The 16641-nt window shown below is 45.7% G+C and overlaps 1 protein-coding gene across 3 annotated transcripts in view; it reads right to left on the reverse strand.

The window, feature by feature from the left end:
- Positions 1-16641, reverse strand: part of ctnna2 (catenin (cadherin-associated protein), alpha 2) — a 1599328-nt gene that overhangs the window by 1422147 nt on the left and 160540 nt on the right. For all 3 annotated transcript variants that reach the window (XM_038793235.1, XM_038793233.1, XM_038793234.1), the window contains exons 4-6: positions 14787-14953; positions 14373-14492; positions 9310-9576 (exon numbers count right to left, since the gene is read on the reverse strand). In XM_038793235.1, the coding sequence (XP_038649163.1) occupies positions 9310-9576; positions 14373-14492; positions 14787-14953 (554 nt within the window). The remainder of the gene's footprint in view (positions 1-9309; positions 9577-14372; positions 14493-14786; positions 14954-16641) is intronic.

Raw genomic sequence — 16641 nt, forward strand, 5'->3', positions numbered from 1 at the left:
ACTGTTTGACATGGTATAAAGATTGATGATCCTCTTGTTCGGTGGAGAGGCATCTGGATTTCCCATAGCCTACTCCTCGTCGGTATAATACAATAAACTACTTGATGTTTGGAGCAGACTCAAGTGTCAAGTGATTCTTTTGGATTCGTTCCCGCACACTAAAAAGATATTTATTGGAGGTATTTTCAAATATATCCAGAAAACAGAAAGATGCGAAGGACCATAACAAACCAACAACAATGTAATAACATGTCTAACGCTAACTTTACACAGTCCCTCCCCCCCTTTTATTCAATGTAACCCTCAATCCTCCCTTAACAAAGAAAAGAATGAGAGAAAACAAAAAGAAAGAAAACAAGACCCTCCACTCGCCCCTGTTTGATGCTGCCAGTATCCCCAGGTAACAGAAACTCAACCCCATCAACCGAAACAGCAGCTTACTTAGATTCCCCTCTGCCCCCTGGCATTTATCAGAAACACCTCAAGTTTCGTCATATTAAGTTTGTATCCCGAGAAGGTTACAGAACTCTCTCAGGATCCCCATTATCCTACTGAAGCATTCCACTGGGTTTGAAATATATAATAGGTCATCCACATACAGGGAGACCCGATGTTCCATTCCCCCCACCTCCCACTCAACACCCTTCCATTCCTTAGAAGTCCGAAGAGCCATCGCCAAAGGCTTGATCACAAGGGCAAAGAGCAATGGGGAAAGTGGGCACCCTGCCTCATCCCACACTGCAACGCAAAATACTCCGAACTGACACCATTCGTCAGGACACTCACCCTCGCAGCCTTATACAAGAATCTGACCCAGTATACAAACCTCTGTCCAAACCCGAACCACTCCAGCAAGTATGCCCATTCCACCCGGTCAAACCCCTTCTCTGCATCCATAAACGCTACCACTTCTACCTCTTTCCCATCTGTAGGCATCATGATCACATCCAATAACCTCTGTACATCAGCCGTCAACTGCCTGCCCTTTACACACCCCGTCTGGTCTTCCCCCATCACTCCCGTCACACAACCCTCTGTGTGTAGCCAATAACTTCGCCAAAAGCTTTGCTTCAATGTTCAGTAGCGAAACTGGTCCACATGACCCACATTGCTCAGGGATTTTGTCATCCTTTAGCATGAGTGCGACAGATTCCCTGCGACAATGTCGGGGGAAGCTCATCCTTCTCCAGTGCCTCGTTATACAATACCACCAACAAGGGACCCAGCAACAGTCCGGGCCACTTGTAGAACTCGGCTAGGAATCCATCTGGGCCCAGGGCCTCCCCGGGTTGCAATGATGCCACGCAATTCATCGCCACTCGTAGCCCCACTGGAGCCCCTTGCCCTTGTGCTTTTATCTGCTCTACCCTCGGAAACTCCAACCTATCCGAAAACGACTTCTTCCTTCGTCTCCTGGTGGGGGTTCCTACCGGTATAGTTTCTGGTAAAAGGCCTCAAATTCTTTGTTAATCTCCTCTGGTTCAGTTACCATTTTGCCCCCCTCAACCGCCACCTGTCTCTTCAGTTGGTGAGCCAACATTGCGCTGGCTTTCTCATTGCCCCTCTGCCTTACACAGTTGCCTCACTACCTTCCCAGTTGATAAAAGTCCAAACTCCATTTGGAGGCTCTGCTGTTCCTTAAGCAGTGCCTCCACAGGCGACACAGAGTATTTTCGATCTGCCGTCAAAATGGCCTCTATTAGCCTTAACCTTTCTGCCCACTCAATTCCCTCCTTGTGCGCATGGTTCGAGATAAGCTCTCCCCGAATCACAACCTTCTGACCCTCCCACACCATAACGGCGGACACCTCACCTATATTAATAATAATAATAATAATCTTTATTGTCACAAGTACGTTTACATTAACGCTGCAATGAAGTTACTCTGGACAGCCTGTAATTCCAAAAAATCCCCTGTATCCTCTCATAAATCCCTTGTTCAGTCAGAAGCCCTGTACCCATCCTCCACTCTGGCTCTGTGGGGGCATCCTCTCTGCATGCAAATCCGCCAAATGCCCAATGTGGGTCTGACATCACAATCACCGAGTATTCCGACCCAACCACTCTCACCAACAGCGTCTTGTCCATGACAAAAAAGTCGACCCGGGAATACCCATTATGTACATGTGGGCAAAAGAGAATTTGCTCGCCCTTGGCCTCTCGAACCACCACAGGTCCACCCTGCCTATTTGTGTCATAAACCCAGTCAGTTCCTTAGCCATTGCCAACAGCTTCCTGGGTCTGGGACATGACCGATTCAGCACCATATTGAAGTGCTCCTTCCCCCCACCCAAGGATCAGCCTATGTATGTCCAAGTCCAGGATCTTTGCCAAAACCCGGCTCATGAACTCCACATCTTCCCAGATTGAGGCATAGATGTTGCCCAACACCACCAACATACCTTCCAACCTCCCACTCACCATCACAAATCTACCACCTGGACCAGCCCTAAGCTTCCCCGCTGCGATGGCCACCCTCTTACCAATCAGCACAACCACCCCTCTCGTTTTCACAGCTCGTGGAAGACCTGGCCCAGCCACCCTTTCCTTAGCCTCGGCTGGTCACCCACTTTCAAATGAGTTTCTTGCACGGATATTGCGGCCGCCTTTAGACTCTTTGAATGCGCAATTACTTGCAACCTCTTAACAGGTCCATTTAATCCCTGAATGTTCCATGTCATCGAATAGGTCAGCAGGCAACATCCACCTTTCCCCCACCCCCAAAACAAAATCTATATGAAAGATCTGACAGGATTGGGAAGATGAAATGCTTCTTATTTCAAAGTTCCTCAGCAGCTTTCACCTTGGAACAGAGTCGTTCTGGTAGAAAGTTTACAAAGTCAACTTGGCAAAGCAACCGTAAACAGTTCAACATTGTCAACAATACTTTATTTTGTGATAATACAAAAGTTTCAGCTATTTTAATGATTTAATGTAAAAGCTAGTGAACTGGGTAATTCTACTGCCATAAGTTAATTGCCCTGGGGTAGAAGCAAATTGTTGGGGCGGTGGGCTGACAGGTCCTCAAGTCCTGATGGCCTGAATCCAAGAACATTAAAGAAGTGGGTAGTGAGATTTCCAAAATTCCCATAATTTAGAGACTGTAAAATAACAAGTGTAACAACATGTTTTCATCGGGTGGAGACAGAGAACAGGAAATTATAGGTCAGTCAGTTTAACATCGGTCATAAGGAAATGTTAATGCTATTACAGATTTTATTGATGTTATGGCAGGGCCACTGGAAAATAAATCTCAATCAACATGGCTTTGAAACAGGGAAATAGTGTGCAAAGAATCAATTGAGCTCATTAGAACATAGAACATAGAACAGTACAGCACAGAACAGGCCCTTCGGCCCTCGATGTTGCGCCGAGCAATGAACACCCCACTCAGACCCACATATCCACCCAATACCCGTAACCCAACAACTCCCCCCCCTTAACCTTACTATTAGGACACTACGGGCAATTTAGCATGGCCAATCCACCTAACCCGCACATCTTTGGACTGTGGGAGGAAACCGGAGCATCCGGAGGAAACCCACGCACACATGGGGAGGATGTGCAGACTCCGCACAGACAGTGACCCAGCCAGGAATCGAACCTGGGACCCTGGAGCTGTGAAGCATTTATGCTAACCACCATGCTACCGTGCTCCCTCATTGAAGGAGTCACATGTACTGTGGATAATGGGGAGCCAACAGATGTACTGTAGTTAGATTTCCAGAAGACATTTGATACGGTACCATATCAAAGGTTACTGTGAAAAATAAAAACTCATGGTGTAGGGGGTAACATATTGGGTGGAAGATTGGCTCGCTGACAGGAAACAGAGCAGGCATAAATGGTCTTTTTCTAGTTGGCAAGGTGTAGCGAATGATATCCCACAGAGATTAGTTCTAGGTCCTCAACTTTTTACAATTTATATAAATAACCTGGATGAAGGGACCAAAGGTGTGGTTACTAAATTTGCTAATAACACAAAGATAGGTAAGAAAGTAAGATGAAAAGTGGACACAAGAATGCTACGAAACCACAAGTTAAGTGAGCAGTCAAAGATCTGACAAATGGAGTAAAATGTTGAAAAATGTGTAATTGCTTATTTTGACAAGTTTAAGAAAAAAGGGCATGATCAAGATGGTGAGAAATTACAGGGCTCGGAGATGGAGAGGGAATTGGGCAGCACGGTAGCATAGTGGTTAGCACTACGGCTTCACACGCCAGAGTCCCAGGTTCGATTCCCGGCTTGGGCCACTGTCTGTCCAGAGTCTGCATGTTCTCCCCGTGTCTGTGTGCGTTTCCTCCGGCTGCTCCGGTTTCCTCCCACAGTCCAAAGATGCATAGGTTAGGTGGATTGGCCATGATAAATTGCCCCTTAGTGTCCAAAAAGGTTACCTGAGGTTACTGGGTTACGGGGATAGGGTGCAAACGTGGATGTAAGTAGGGTTCTCTTTCCAAGAGCCGGTGCAGACTTGATGGGCTGAATGACCTCCTTCTACACTGTAAATTCTATGAAATCTAATGAATGATGCAGGTGCAGCATGTATTTAGGAGAGCAAACAGAATGTTATCGTTTATTGCAAGGGGAATTGAATAGAAAAGTAGGGAGGCTATACATCTGCTATACAGAACATTGGTGAGACCACATCTGGAGTACTGTATGCACTATTGGTCTTGTTATTTAAGGAAGGATATAAATACTTTGGAATAAGTTCAGAGAAGCTTTACTCGACTAATAACTGGACTGAGCAGGAATTGGTCTTAAAAAATGAGAGTTCTGTTCTGCTGGTCTTAGTGGTTTTAGCAGCCAATATATAACATTGGCAAAGGAATGTGCTTTTCAATCTTGGCTAATGCCTAGTGGTTACCTGGGGAAATTCCTGGGAAGTTAAAGTGCTTTGCAGCCTGCAGAGAGAATTTGGGGTTTTTTTAAGCGTGGGGAGATGAGGTCATTGCTGGGTGGAGTCAAGACATGCAGAGAGACATTTTGAGAAGTTGTGGAAGGAGGGAGTTTTGAAGAAAGCTGTGGAGAGAGACAGAGTTTAGGAGATCTGGCAACCTTTGTGTTTTTTAGAAGACAGATAACGGCAATTTTCTTCCCCAGTAGGATAAGGGAAAAGAGTGATTATATTTTAAAGGCAGAGCATTCATATCTGAAGACAAGGAAGAGGCAGAAATACTGAGTTGAAGCAACAATTAGAAGATATCCAGCCAGAATCTGAAGGGCTTCTCACAAGAGCGAGAGTATGTTCTGTACTGCAAGTATTACTCTATGGACTGCTAATTTTAAGATGGATTAAGTGCTATATGCTTTTTTTGTTGCTTAATGGGAAGTTGTATAATTGTGTTCAGGGGTAATTGTGAGTTGTTCTTATTCGAGTGTGAAGTTAAAAGGTTAAAACTGTATTTCTAATAAAAGTTTTGTTTTAGAAATACCAAAGCCCTATTTTTTCATGCAATCACTTCTGGACCGAATCACTCTTGAAAAGACAGTCTTAAAATAAACTAAAATACTGGGGTTTCGGTCCAGTATCCTAGCCACTGTTGGAGCCTGGTCTGGGATCATAATAAAATATAGTGTGACAACTATGAGGTTTATAGGATTATGCTTTGGACGGTGTGTTTAAACTTAAGTTATAATGAAGGAGGTTACATGACTATTGCAAATTCTGTCTCACAACAGGTCAGGCTTGCTTAAGGGACTGGCTGAGCGAAATGTGAAGTTCTCACACTTGGGAACCAAGAGAAAGAGCAGCTGTGTTAACAGAAAATAGACTTGCCTGCGCCAAACATCAGGGCAGAAGGAAAAGAGAACAGTAAGTGGTATGGTCAACCGAGAGAAGAGACTGCAAGTTATTTGGGATTTACCAAAGCCAGTTGTGGGAGGGAGAATTAGCCAGTGGGGGGGGAATCTCAGTTCGGTTCACACTGGAGGGGATCAGACCAGGAGGGACGGATGGACTGGGTTGTGGGGGGGGGGGGGGGGGGGGGGGGTGTTGGCAAGGGTTCGTGGGTCTCATGTGTGAGGGGTGGTCCGTGCAAAGCCGTGTTTGAGGTTTTTTGCTACTTTAACCGGACGCCAAGGGGATTTCCCTTGCTTTTCTTTGAAGCAGGACCATGGGATTTATTACACCCAGCCCCCAGCCCAGTGGGCAGGCAGACCATGGTATTTATTACACCCAGCCTAGTGGGTAGGCAGGAACTTGGCTTAACATCAAATCCCAAAAGCAGCCCTTCCAACAGTGCAGCACTCCTCAATACTCCACTGGAGTATCAAACCAAGATTTTGGAGCCAAGTCTCTGATTCTGCAGCACGGGTGCTACCAACAGAGCCACAACTCAGATTATAGAATGAAAGGAGGACTGAGGTGTCGTGACCTCTGTATATGTTAATACATGATCAGTTAATGTACAGTCAGTACAGTCAGACGATCATTAGATGGCAACACTAACAGGGACTATGTAAGGAGTTTCCCACTCTTTCTTTAGGTTAGCTTCGAGAATGACTCAGATTACCCACAAGGAACAGGTTATTGAGCACAACAACAAAACAACAACTTGTACAACATGGTACAACTCTGCACATGAAGGACAATGTAACAACACAGTCCAAAACAATGGCAAGAGTAGAAACATAACATGGACATTGTTCACACAAAACAAATGTCATACCAACAAATTTCATGAATTCATATTTGCTCCAAGACAAAGAAGCAAAACAGTTATTGAGGCAAATAGCACACTAAATTGAAACCATAAGCATAGAAAAAAAGTCAAGGTCAGACAACAAAAGTGATTCAACACCTTATGATGACTTGTTGATACTTAAACACAAGAAAACATAAGAAATAAAGAAACCTAAGAGATTAAATGTATAAAGATTGGACTGATTGATTCATAACTGATGTACATGCATGACAGAATACTTAATTTCTTATGTCCAGTTTTCTTTATAATATATAGAAAAATGTTACACAAAAAAGGGGGATGGAGTGATCTCTGTATATGTTAATAAATGATTAGTTAATGTGCAGTCAGTACAGTCAGATGGTCACTAGATGGCAAAACTAACAGGGACGATACAAGGAGTGTGTGTATAGTGCAGCTAGAGTATAGAAGTGATCAGCTCAGAGTGTAGCGTATTATATGAATTGTTAGTTTAATTCAATCTTAGTTAATTCTAATACTAGCCAAAATATCAAAGTAAAAGAACTCAAGTATATTATTTTGCTACTCAATAAATAATTTGTCATCAACTGGATGACTTTGACTGTTTATCATCACGTTAAATACAACCCAGCAAGACAAATGAGTAATATATTACATCTCTGTAATATAACATGAGGAACATAAAATGTTCCGCAATTTTGCAGAACAGAGAACAGAACTTGAGAATAAAAATTGGCCGTCATGCTGCAGCTATATAGAACCTTATACAAAGTTTTGACAAAGTCATCGGACTCGAAACGTTAGCTATTTTCTCTCCCTACATATGCTGCCAGACTTGCTGAGATTTTCCAGCATTTTCTCTTTCGTTTCAGATTCCTGAATCTGCAGTATTTTGCTTTTATCCAGTTATAGAACCTTAGGCCACACTTGGATTATAGTCTTCACACTACCAGGAGGATGTGGAGGCTTTGAGACCATACAGAAGAGGTTTACCAGGATGTTCCCTAGTTCGAAGAGCATTAGCTGTGAGGAGAGGTTGGATAAATTTGGTTTGTTCTCACTGGAACGATGGAGGTTGAGGGGTGACCTGATAGAAGTCTACAAAATTATGAGGGACCTAGACAGAGTGGATAGTCAGAAGCATTTTTGCAGGATGGAAGAGTCAATTACTAGGGGACATAGGTTTAAGGTGTGAGGAGCAAAGTTTAGAGGTGTGCGAGGGAAGGTTTTTTTTTTACACAGAGGCTAGTGGGTGGCTGGAACTTGCTACCAGAGGAGGTGGTGGAAGCAGGTACAATAGTGAATTTAAGCGGTATCTTGACAAATACATGAATAGGATGAGAATAGAATGTTTTAGGGTAGGCGGGCAGCATGGTCGGCGCAGGCTTGGAGGACTGAAGGGCCTGTTCCTGTGTAATACTTTTCTTTGTTCTTTGAATTCCTTAGTGCATGTGACGTGGGGAAACCAGGAAGTTATGAGCCAACATGAACATTCAAATACAGTAAAAATCTTCTATCCTAGGTTAATAACCAAGAGCATTGAGAAGGTGAAGCTTTAAAGCAATTTTGTACCACGTTAAATCTGCTGGCCCCTATGGTTACAAGTTCAAATGCATGAAGTAAATCTTCAGTGCAACAATAAAAATAGAAAATACTGGAATTGCTCAATATGTCTGGCAGTGTCTGAGGAGAGTGAAACAGTTAACATTTCAGATCTATGGAAGAGATCATGGGCTGGATTCTCAGTTCCTGCGGCTAAGTGCCGACGCCAGCGTAGGAACTGTGGGGTTTGACAACACTAAAATCGGCGCCAAACCCTCACCGACTCTAGGACCGGTGAGGGGCTAGCAGCGGCGCTGGGTAAAACTCCTGGCTTCCGTGCCAAAAATAGCCGGAGAATGGCCGGGTCCGTGGCCACGCATGTGCACAGCGACATCCTGCAGCGACATACAACATGGCGCCGGAAGTGCGCAGACCCAACCTGCCAAATACAGCCGCACAGAACACCCCCTGGCCACCCCCCACCAGTCCTCCCAACCTTTGCGGAAGCCCCCCCAGGCCACAGCACAGCTCCCGGCCAAATGTGGTGGCGCCAGACACAGTCTGCTGCCGCCACGCCAGGTCCCTGACCACTCAGACCACACCGCGCAGTCGGGAACTCGGCCCATCGGGGGCAGAGCATCAGGGAGGGCCTTCCGATGATGCGGCAATGGTGTGCGGCGCGCGACGTGATGCCGTCATTTTGGAGGAGGCGGAGACACGAAAACCGGCATCAAATTGATTAGGACGCCAGAAGGGATTCTCCGCATGATCGCCGATTTTGATATCGACGTCGGGCAACGGAGAATCCCGGCCCACAGCAATCCTTGCCAGAGCTATAAAGAGACAAAGATATTTGTCTCACTATTTTCCTGGTGACTGTTAGAAAACTCAATACCTACTACAACAACCCGACAGAAAATTCAGATGCAAGACTTTCAATGTTGATTGTAAACCCTCATCAAAAAAATATATTCAATTTTATTCACCAGCTGAACACAAGCAGCTGTGACAGGAGGATAATAATTTGCTACAATTTTTAATTGCTGAAGCATGAGTGGAGTAAAATCTGAACAGAACCTGCATAATGTCGGTACTTACATCAAATTCATTCAAAGCTGCAGCTAGTTCACCAATGCCAACAGGTCCATGTTTGTCATCTGCCACTGAAGTAGACTGGGCTGCGTTTGAAATTCCAGCAATAGCCTCCTGCACTTGTTTGAAGACATAATCTCGGTTCACTCTGGTAGCGGCTACATCAGGATGCCGGAGGAATGCTTGAGAGGCAGTATAAAGCATGGTAGCGTTCTTCTTCAATGCACCTCGAGCAGCTGCCATTTCATCCCGACAGTGATGATCTTTCAGCTCCTGCAATTAGGAAACAGAAAAAAATAACAATTTCTCAACATAGAGGGCTTTTAAAACTCATTGGCTGGATACTCAGCTGTCGGGATGCTCCGTTTTGCAGGCAGTCCACGGGTTTCCGGCGGCGTGGGGCTGCCCCACAAGGGGGAACCCCATTGACCAGTCGACGAAAAGGAGCATCCCGCCGGCGTGCTGAACCAGAAATCTGGCGTGGAGGGACGGAGAATCCAACCCATTATGTTTTGCACTGATATGCTGGCCTCCCCCAACAATTGATTATGGGGATATTTGTGCAGCCGCTACCTTCAGTGAGTTGGTTAAATGTCTACCATCATTCACAGCTGGATGAGGCAGGACTGCAGAACTTTGATCTGATCCGTTGATTGTGGAATTGCTTAGTTGTCTATTCATTGCTGCTTACACCATTTGGCAAGTAAATAGTCCCGTGCTGTAGCTTCACCTAATTTTTAGGAATGTATGGTGTTGCTCCTAGCATGCCCTCCTGCACTCTTCATTGAACCAGAGTTGATCGACTGGTTTGGTAGTAATGGCAGAATGGGTATATGCCAAGCGATGAGGTTACAGATTGTGGTTGACTACAAATCTGCTGCGGCTGATGGCTCACAGCACCTCATGGATGCCTATTCTTGAACTGCTGGATCGGTTCGAAATCTATCCTATTTAGCTTAATGGTATTGCCACATAACAAGATGAAGGGTAAACTCAATGTGAAGGCGGGACTTCTTTCCCAGAAGGATTGTACGGTGGTCAATCCTATCGATACAGTCATGGACAGATGATCTGCGGCAGGCAGGTTGGGGAGTATGAGGTCAAGTATGAGTCCCAGTCTAGCAGCTATGTCCTTTAGGACCCAGCAAGTTTTGTCTGTGGCAGTACTATTGAGCCACTCTTGATGGCGGCCATTGAAGTCCCCCACCCAGAGTACATGATGCACCCTTGCCACCCTCAGTGCTTCCTCCAAGTGGTTTTCAACATGGAGGAGTACTGATTCATCAGCTGAGGAGGGATGGTACATGGTAATCATCAGGAGGTTTTACCTGTTGCCATCTGACTTCATGGGGTCCAGAGTCAATGTTCAAGACTCCCAGGGGAACTCCCTGCTGACTGCATACCACTCGACAGCCACCTCTGCTGTATCTGTCCTGCCGATGGAACAGGACACACCCAGGAATGGTGATGTCTGGGACATTATCTGTCATGCAAATGATAATCCACCTTGCAAGTTCCTTGATAATTTATATAATTGCATCTACCACAGTATAAAGAAGAACAGTGGCAATTTTACCTGAGAAATAAGTAATTATAGAAATGGTCATCCTGTGAATGAGTGCAGCTGCAACAGTCAAGAAACTCTGCACCATCTAGGACAAAACAACAGGTTTGATTCACACCCCATCCACCATCTTAAACATTCATTCACTTGACCACCAAAACAGTGGCAGCAGGGGCCAGTGAAGTCCCCCACCCAGGGGCTTTTCACAGTAACTTCATTTCAAGCCGACTTGTGACAATAAGCGATTTTCATTTTCATTTCATTTCATTTCAGTAGTGCGTACCCTATTCAACATACAATGCAGTAAATCATCAAAGCTCCTTTGATAGCACCTGACAATCCTGTGGCCCGGATCACCAAAAAGGACAAGGGCAGTGGGAAAATGGGAACACCACCATCTGAAAGCTCCCCAACCAACCACACACCACCATGACTTGGAACCATAGTGCTGTTCCTTTGCTGTCACGGAATCAAAATCCGAGAACTCCCGTTCCTTCACCGTTGCAGATTCAAAATCCTGGAACTCCCTGCCGAACAGCACTGCGACTCCACCTACACCACATGGACTTCAGTGGCTGAAGAAGGCAGCTCATTACCACCTTCCTTGCCCAGTGAAGCAGTTGAGGCTCCTTCATTAAATGTTTTTAAGGTAAGGATAGATAGTTTTTTGAAGAATAAAGGGATTAAGGGTTGTGGTGTTCGGGCCAGAAAGTGGAGCTGAGTCCACAAAAGATCAGCTATGATCTCATTGAATGGCGGAGCAGGCTCAAGGGGCCATATGGCCTACTCCTGCTCCTAGTTCTTATGTTCTCGAGGGCAATCATAGATCAGCACTAAATGCTGGCCTCGCCGTTAATGTCCGTATCCCATCAAAAATAAAAAAAGATAAAAAGGATATAAAGACACTGGAGAAACTGCAAAAAAATAGTTACAAGAATCATAGTTGGACTGAGAGGTATATCAGGAAAGATTGAACTAGTTTGGGACTCTCTTTTCTAAAAGAGAACGTTGGGGGTGACTTGATAGAGGTCTTGAAATTATGTAAGTGAGACATATGTATAGATAGAAAAGATTTTTCCATTTATGGGCGAGACCATAACTTGGTGCCACAAATATACAATAGCAAAGGGAATTATTCAAAAATTTCTTCACCCAGAGAGTGAGAGAATGTGAAACTTGCTACAACAGGGAGTTGCTGAGATGAACAGAATAAATGCATTCATGAGGAAGCCAGATAACAACAAGGGAGAAAGGAATAGAAGTATATCTTGGTGAGGAGCTGGACAAAAACTTGGTAGATGGAATATAAAAGGGAAGGCAAATGTAATGTTGGTCGTTATTTCAAAGGGAATGGAGTAAAAAGTAGGGAAGTATTGCTAAAAGTAGACAAGGCACTAGTTAGACCACACCTGGAATACCTTGAACCGCTTGGTCCCCTTATCTAAGGACAGATATACTAACAGTGGAAGCAGTCCTTAGAAGATTCACTAGCTTGACCCTGGGTATGGAGGTATTTTCTTCTGAGGAGAAGTTGAGTCAGTTGGACCTGCACTCATTGGAGTTCAGGTGAATAAGAGACGACCTTAGTGAGAAATATGGGCCGGGATTATCCGGCCCCAAGCCGGGGGTCCCCGGGGGGGCGCGAAAATCGCACCATGCCGCCCCGACACCAGCTCGCCGATTCTCCGGCGCCAATTTTCGGGCACCCGCGGGACCGCCACAACACCGGTTGGGGTCAGTTGAAAGCAGCACCCACCGGCGATTTCCGGGCTTCGACGCGCTGAGTGCCCGCCGAGTTCGGCAGAGTCCCGCCGGCATGGGTTACTCAGGTCCCATACGGTGTGTCTGTGGGGCCGTCCTGGAGAGGGGGCGGGGGTGATCTGACCCGGGATGGGCCTCCACGATGGCCTGGCCCAAGATCGGGACTTACCGATCAGCGGGCGGCTGGTTCCGTGGGGGCCTATGTTCCTCCGTGCCGGGCCACTGTAGGGCTCTGCCATATTGCCCTGGGGCCGGCATGGAGACGGGGACCCACGTGAATGCGCGGATTCACGCCGGCCATGGCGCGCATGCGCGGAATCACACCGGCCATAGTGCGCATGCGCGACCTCATGCCGGCTGGCTGGAGCTGCGGGGACCACTCCAGCACCGATTTGGCGCCCTAGGATGGGGAGCATACCGGATAATTGAGGACTGTTGACACCGGAGTGGTTCACGCAGCCTTTCACGTGCCGTCAGAACTTGGCTGCGGGATTGGAGAATCCCGGCCATGGAATTCTCTGGGGTTTTGACAAAGTAGATGTTGAGAGGTTCTTTCCCCTTGTGAGAGAGTTTAGGACCAGAGGGCATAATCTCAGAGTAAGTGGTCACCCATTTAAGTAAGAGGTGAGGAGGAATTTGTTCTCTGAGAAGGTAATGAATATGTGGAAATCTTTACTGGACCGTTAAGTATTTTCAAGGATGGGATAGACAGATTTTTAATCAGTAAGGGCCTACTTCTGTTCCTATGTCTTATTGTCTTATGAAGAGTGTGGAAGGGGACATGTGTCAAATAAATGGACATATTTGATGAAATGGTCAGTTTCGGAGGTGTAAATGCTTTATAACTTTGTATGTAAGTGAAAGTGGGGGAGGGGGGGGGACTTATTTTTGCCAGTAACTAATTTGAATTTACCATGTTTATTCTTCTTATGATCTGAAACAACACTGAATTTTGTATTTTTTTAAAAACCAGTTGACTTCAACTGGGGAGGCAGTGCCGCAGTGGTACTGTCACTGGACTAGCAATCCAGAGACCCAGGCTAATGCTCTTGGACGCGTGTTCAAATCACACCATGGCAGATGGTAAAATTTAAATTTTAAAAATCTCTGGAATTAAAAGTCTGATGACCATGAAACCATTATCGATTGTTGTAAAGAGCCAGCTGGTTCACTTATGTCCTTTAGGGAAAGGAATCTACCATCCTTACCTGGTTTGGCCTACATGTGACTCCAGACCCATAGCAATGTGGTTGACTCTTAAATGCCTAGCAAGCTACTCAGTTCAAGGGCAGTTAGAGATGGGCAACAAATGCTGGCCCAGCCAGCGAAACCAACACCACAAGAATGATTTTTTTTAAAAACTGGTTAGGAAACCTTTGTATTTTTACTGCAACTGTTTGAAGCTTAATGCAACTACTTCAATTTGATTCATAGAATCATTGAATCATAGAATACCTACAGGACAGAAGGCCATTCTGCCCATTGAGTCTGCATCGATAGATTGAAAGAGCCCCCATCCTATCCCATAACCCAGTAACCCAAGCTAACCTTTTGGACACTAGGGGCAATTTAACATGGCCAATCCACCTAACCTGCACATCTTTGGACTGTGGGATGAAACCTGAGCACCCAGAGGAAACACACAGAGACGCAGCGAGAACATGCAAGCTCCACACAGAAACCCAAGGTCGGAATTGAACCCGGGTCATACCTTGCAAGGAGAGAACCAAGCTTTTTGTCATACCTGCTGTCTTCTTGCAGCCACATAATTAAGCTTTACCATCTCCTTCCCAAACTCCTTGAAGCGACTGGCCAGATCCTGCTCATTGGTGGCATTCTTCACAGCATCCAGTGATTCCTCCACCTGTAAATTTAAGAAGGTGTATATAGTGCATTTCACCTCAAGAGATTATCTCATTTTTCAATTAAAATTCTGGGTGAAGGATCAAGTCCTCCGTTCAGCATTTTATAAGCAAATGTTGAAACATACATCGTAGAAGTTTTACTGTAAAAACTATTTTCCTTTTCTGATTATTTAACCTAAGTGCACAGGTAATATTTGAATTGTCAGTTTTTCAATTGTTAAAGCTTTCAAAGCGTGTTCAGAATTATATTAAAATTTGATTAACTACTTTCTAAATAATTCATAAAATCTTACAATTTTTAAATGAGTTAAAAGCCTCATGACATCCGCCATGTCAGCCAAGATCAACAGGCGGGTAACTCCAGAAAGCAGGGCCCGGGCTGCCCGAACCATAGTCCCACGCTTTACAGAGGAACAGGGATCTTCAGCAAACTCTGCAGATGCAATTCTCATAGATTCTCCTACAAAGAGAAGATAGAACATAATTAAAAACAAATTGATTGTATAATTGCTCACAAATCATGGTTCAAAAGGACTTATTTGTATTCTGCACACCTCCCCAACACACTTGAAACACCAAACTTTAAAAACACAACACATTGTGTGTGTTTAGTTGAAAATAATTTTCAAATATATATTAAGATTTATCTTTGCTGGCTGGGGTTAAGGGGTCGGAATACTTGGCAATTGCAGTGTCAGATCATGCTCCGCATTGGGTGGATATGGAGAAGGGGGTAGCGCAGAAGCTGGGGTGGAAATTATATGTGGAACTTTTGGGGGACCAAGGGTTCTGTGACAAAATTTAAAAGGTAATTGAGGAATATGTAGGTTTCAACTGTGCGGGTGAGGTATCGAAGGCTCCACACAGAAAGTCTGGGAGGCTCTAAAGGCGGTGGTGAGGGGTGAGGTAATTTTGTTTAAGGCCAGGGTGGATAAAGAGGCGCGATTGAAGCGGCAGAGGGTAATAGATGAGATGTTGGAGGTAGATAGGAGTTATGCAGAAGATGGGAACCCAGCGAAGTTAGAAAAGAAGAAGGAACTACAGGCGAGCTTTGACCTACCAGGAAGGCGGTGCACCAACTGAGCCGAGCAAGGGGTGCAGTTTACGAACATGGAGACAAGGGCGTATGTTAGGTCAGCTCCAGAGGGAGGCAGCGGTAAGGGAAATTGTTCAGGTGAGGCTTAGGGCAGGGAAGTTGGCGGGGGCTCCGGATCTGATTAACAAGGTTTTTGAAGAATTTTATGAGAGGTTGTGCAGGTCAGAGCAACCTGGGGGAGGCTGGGAGATGCAGGAATTTCTAGATGGGTTGGAGTACCCGAGGTTAGGGGAGGGGGACAGGACTATATTAGAAGGAGCGATAGTGGAGCAGGAGATAAAGGATGCAATTGGGAGGATGCGGTCGGGGAAGGTGGTAGGGCCGGATGGGTTTCCGTGGAATATTATAAAAAATTCAAGGATAGGTTGGCACCCCTGGTGGTGGGGGTGTTTGAAGAGGCGACAGGGAAGGGGTTTTGCCACAAACTTCTAGGGCAGGCATCGATTTCCCTGTTGCTAAAAAAAGATAAGGATCCGATGGAGTGTGCAAAGGTACTGGCGGGTAGGCTTGAGGAGTGCCTCCCGAAGGTGATAAGTGAAGATCAGACGGGGTTTGTGAGAGGGAGGCAGCTCTTTTTAAACGTTAGAAGTGTATCGAACGCTGTTATGGCACCGGCGGAGGGGAAGGAAGCAGGTGGTTGTGGACTTGGACGCTGAGAAGGCGTTTGACCGGAAATAGCTTCATTGAGAATTTGGAGGTAGTTTCGCCAACACTTTGGGTTGGGGGCAGGGTCAAGGGAAATGCCGATTCAGGGAAACCATAGATTTGAGCCAGGGAGGTGGGATGGCAATTTTCAGAAATGGGAGAAGGGGATTAAGACACTAAAACATTGGTTTCTTAGGGGGCGGTTTGCTGGATTGAAGTAGCTGGAAGCGAAGTATGGGCTGGAGCAGGGGGAAATGTTTAGATACGTGCAGGTTCGAGATTTTGCCAGAAAGGAGATATAGAGCTTCCCGGTGGAGCCGGCCTCCACATTGTTGGAGGAGATGCTGACGACAGGGGGACTGGAGAAGGGGGTAGTGGCGGCCGGTTTGCGGAGCTATTTTGGAAGA

This window comes from Scyliorhinus canicula, chromosome 3 (assembly GCF_902713615.1).
Source record: "Scyliorhinus canicula chromosome 3, sScyCan1.1, whole genome shotgun sequence".
Taxonomy (NCBI): Eukaryota; Metazoa; Chordata; class Chondrichthyes; order Carcharhiniformes; family Scyliorhinidae; genus Scyliorhinus; species Scyliorhinus canicula.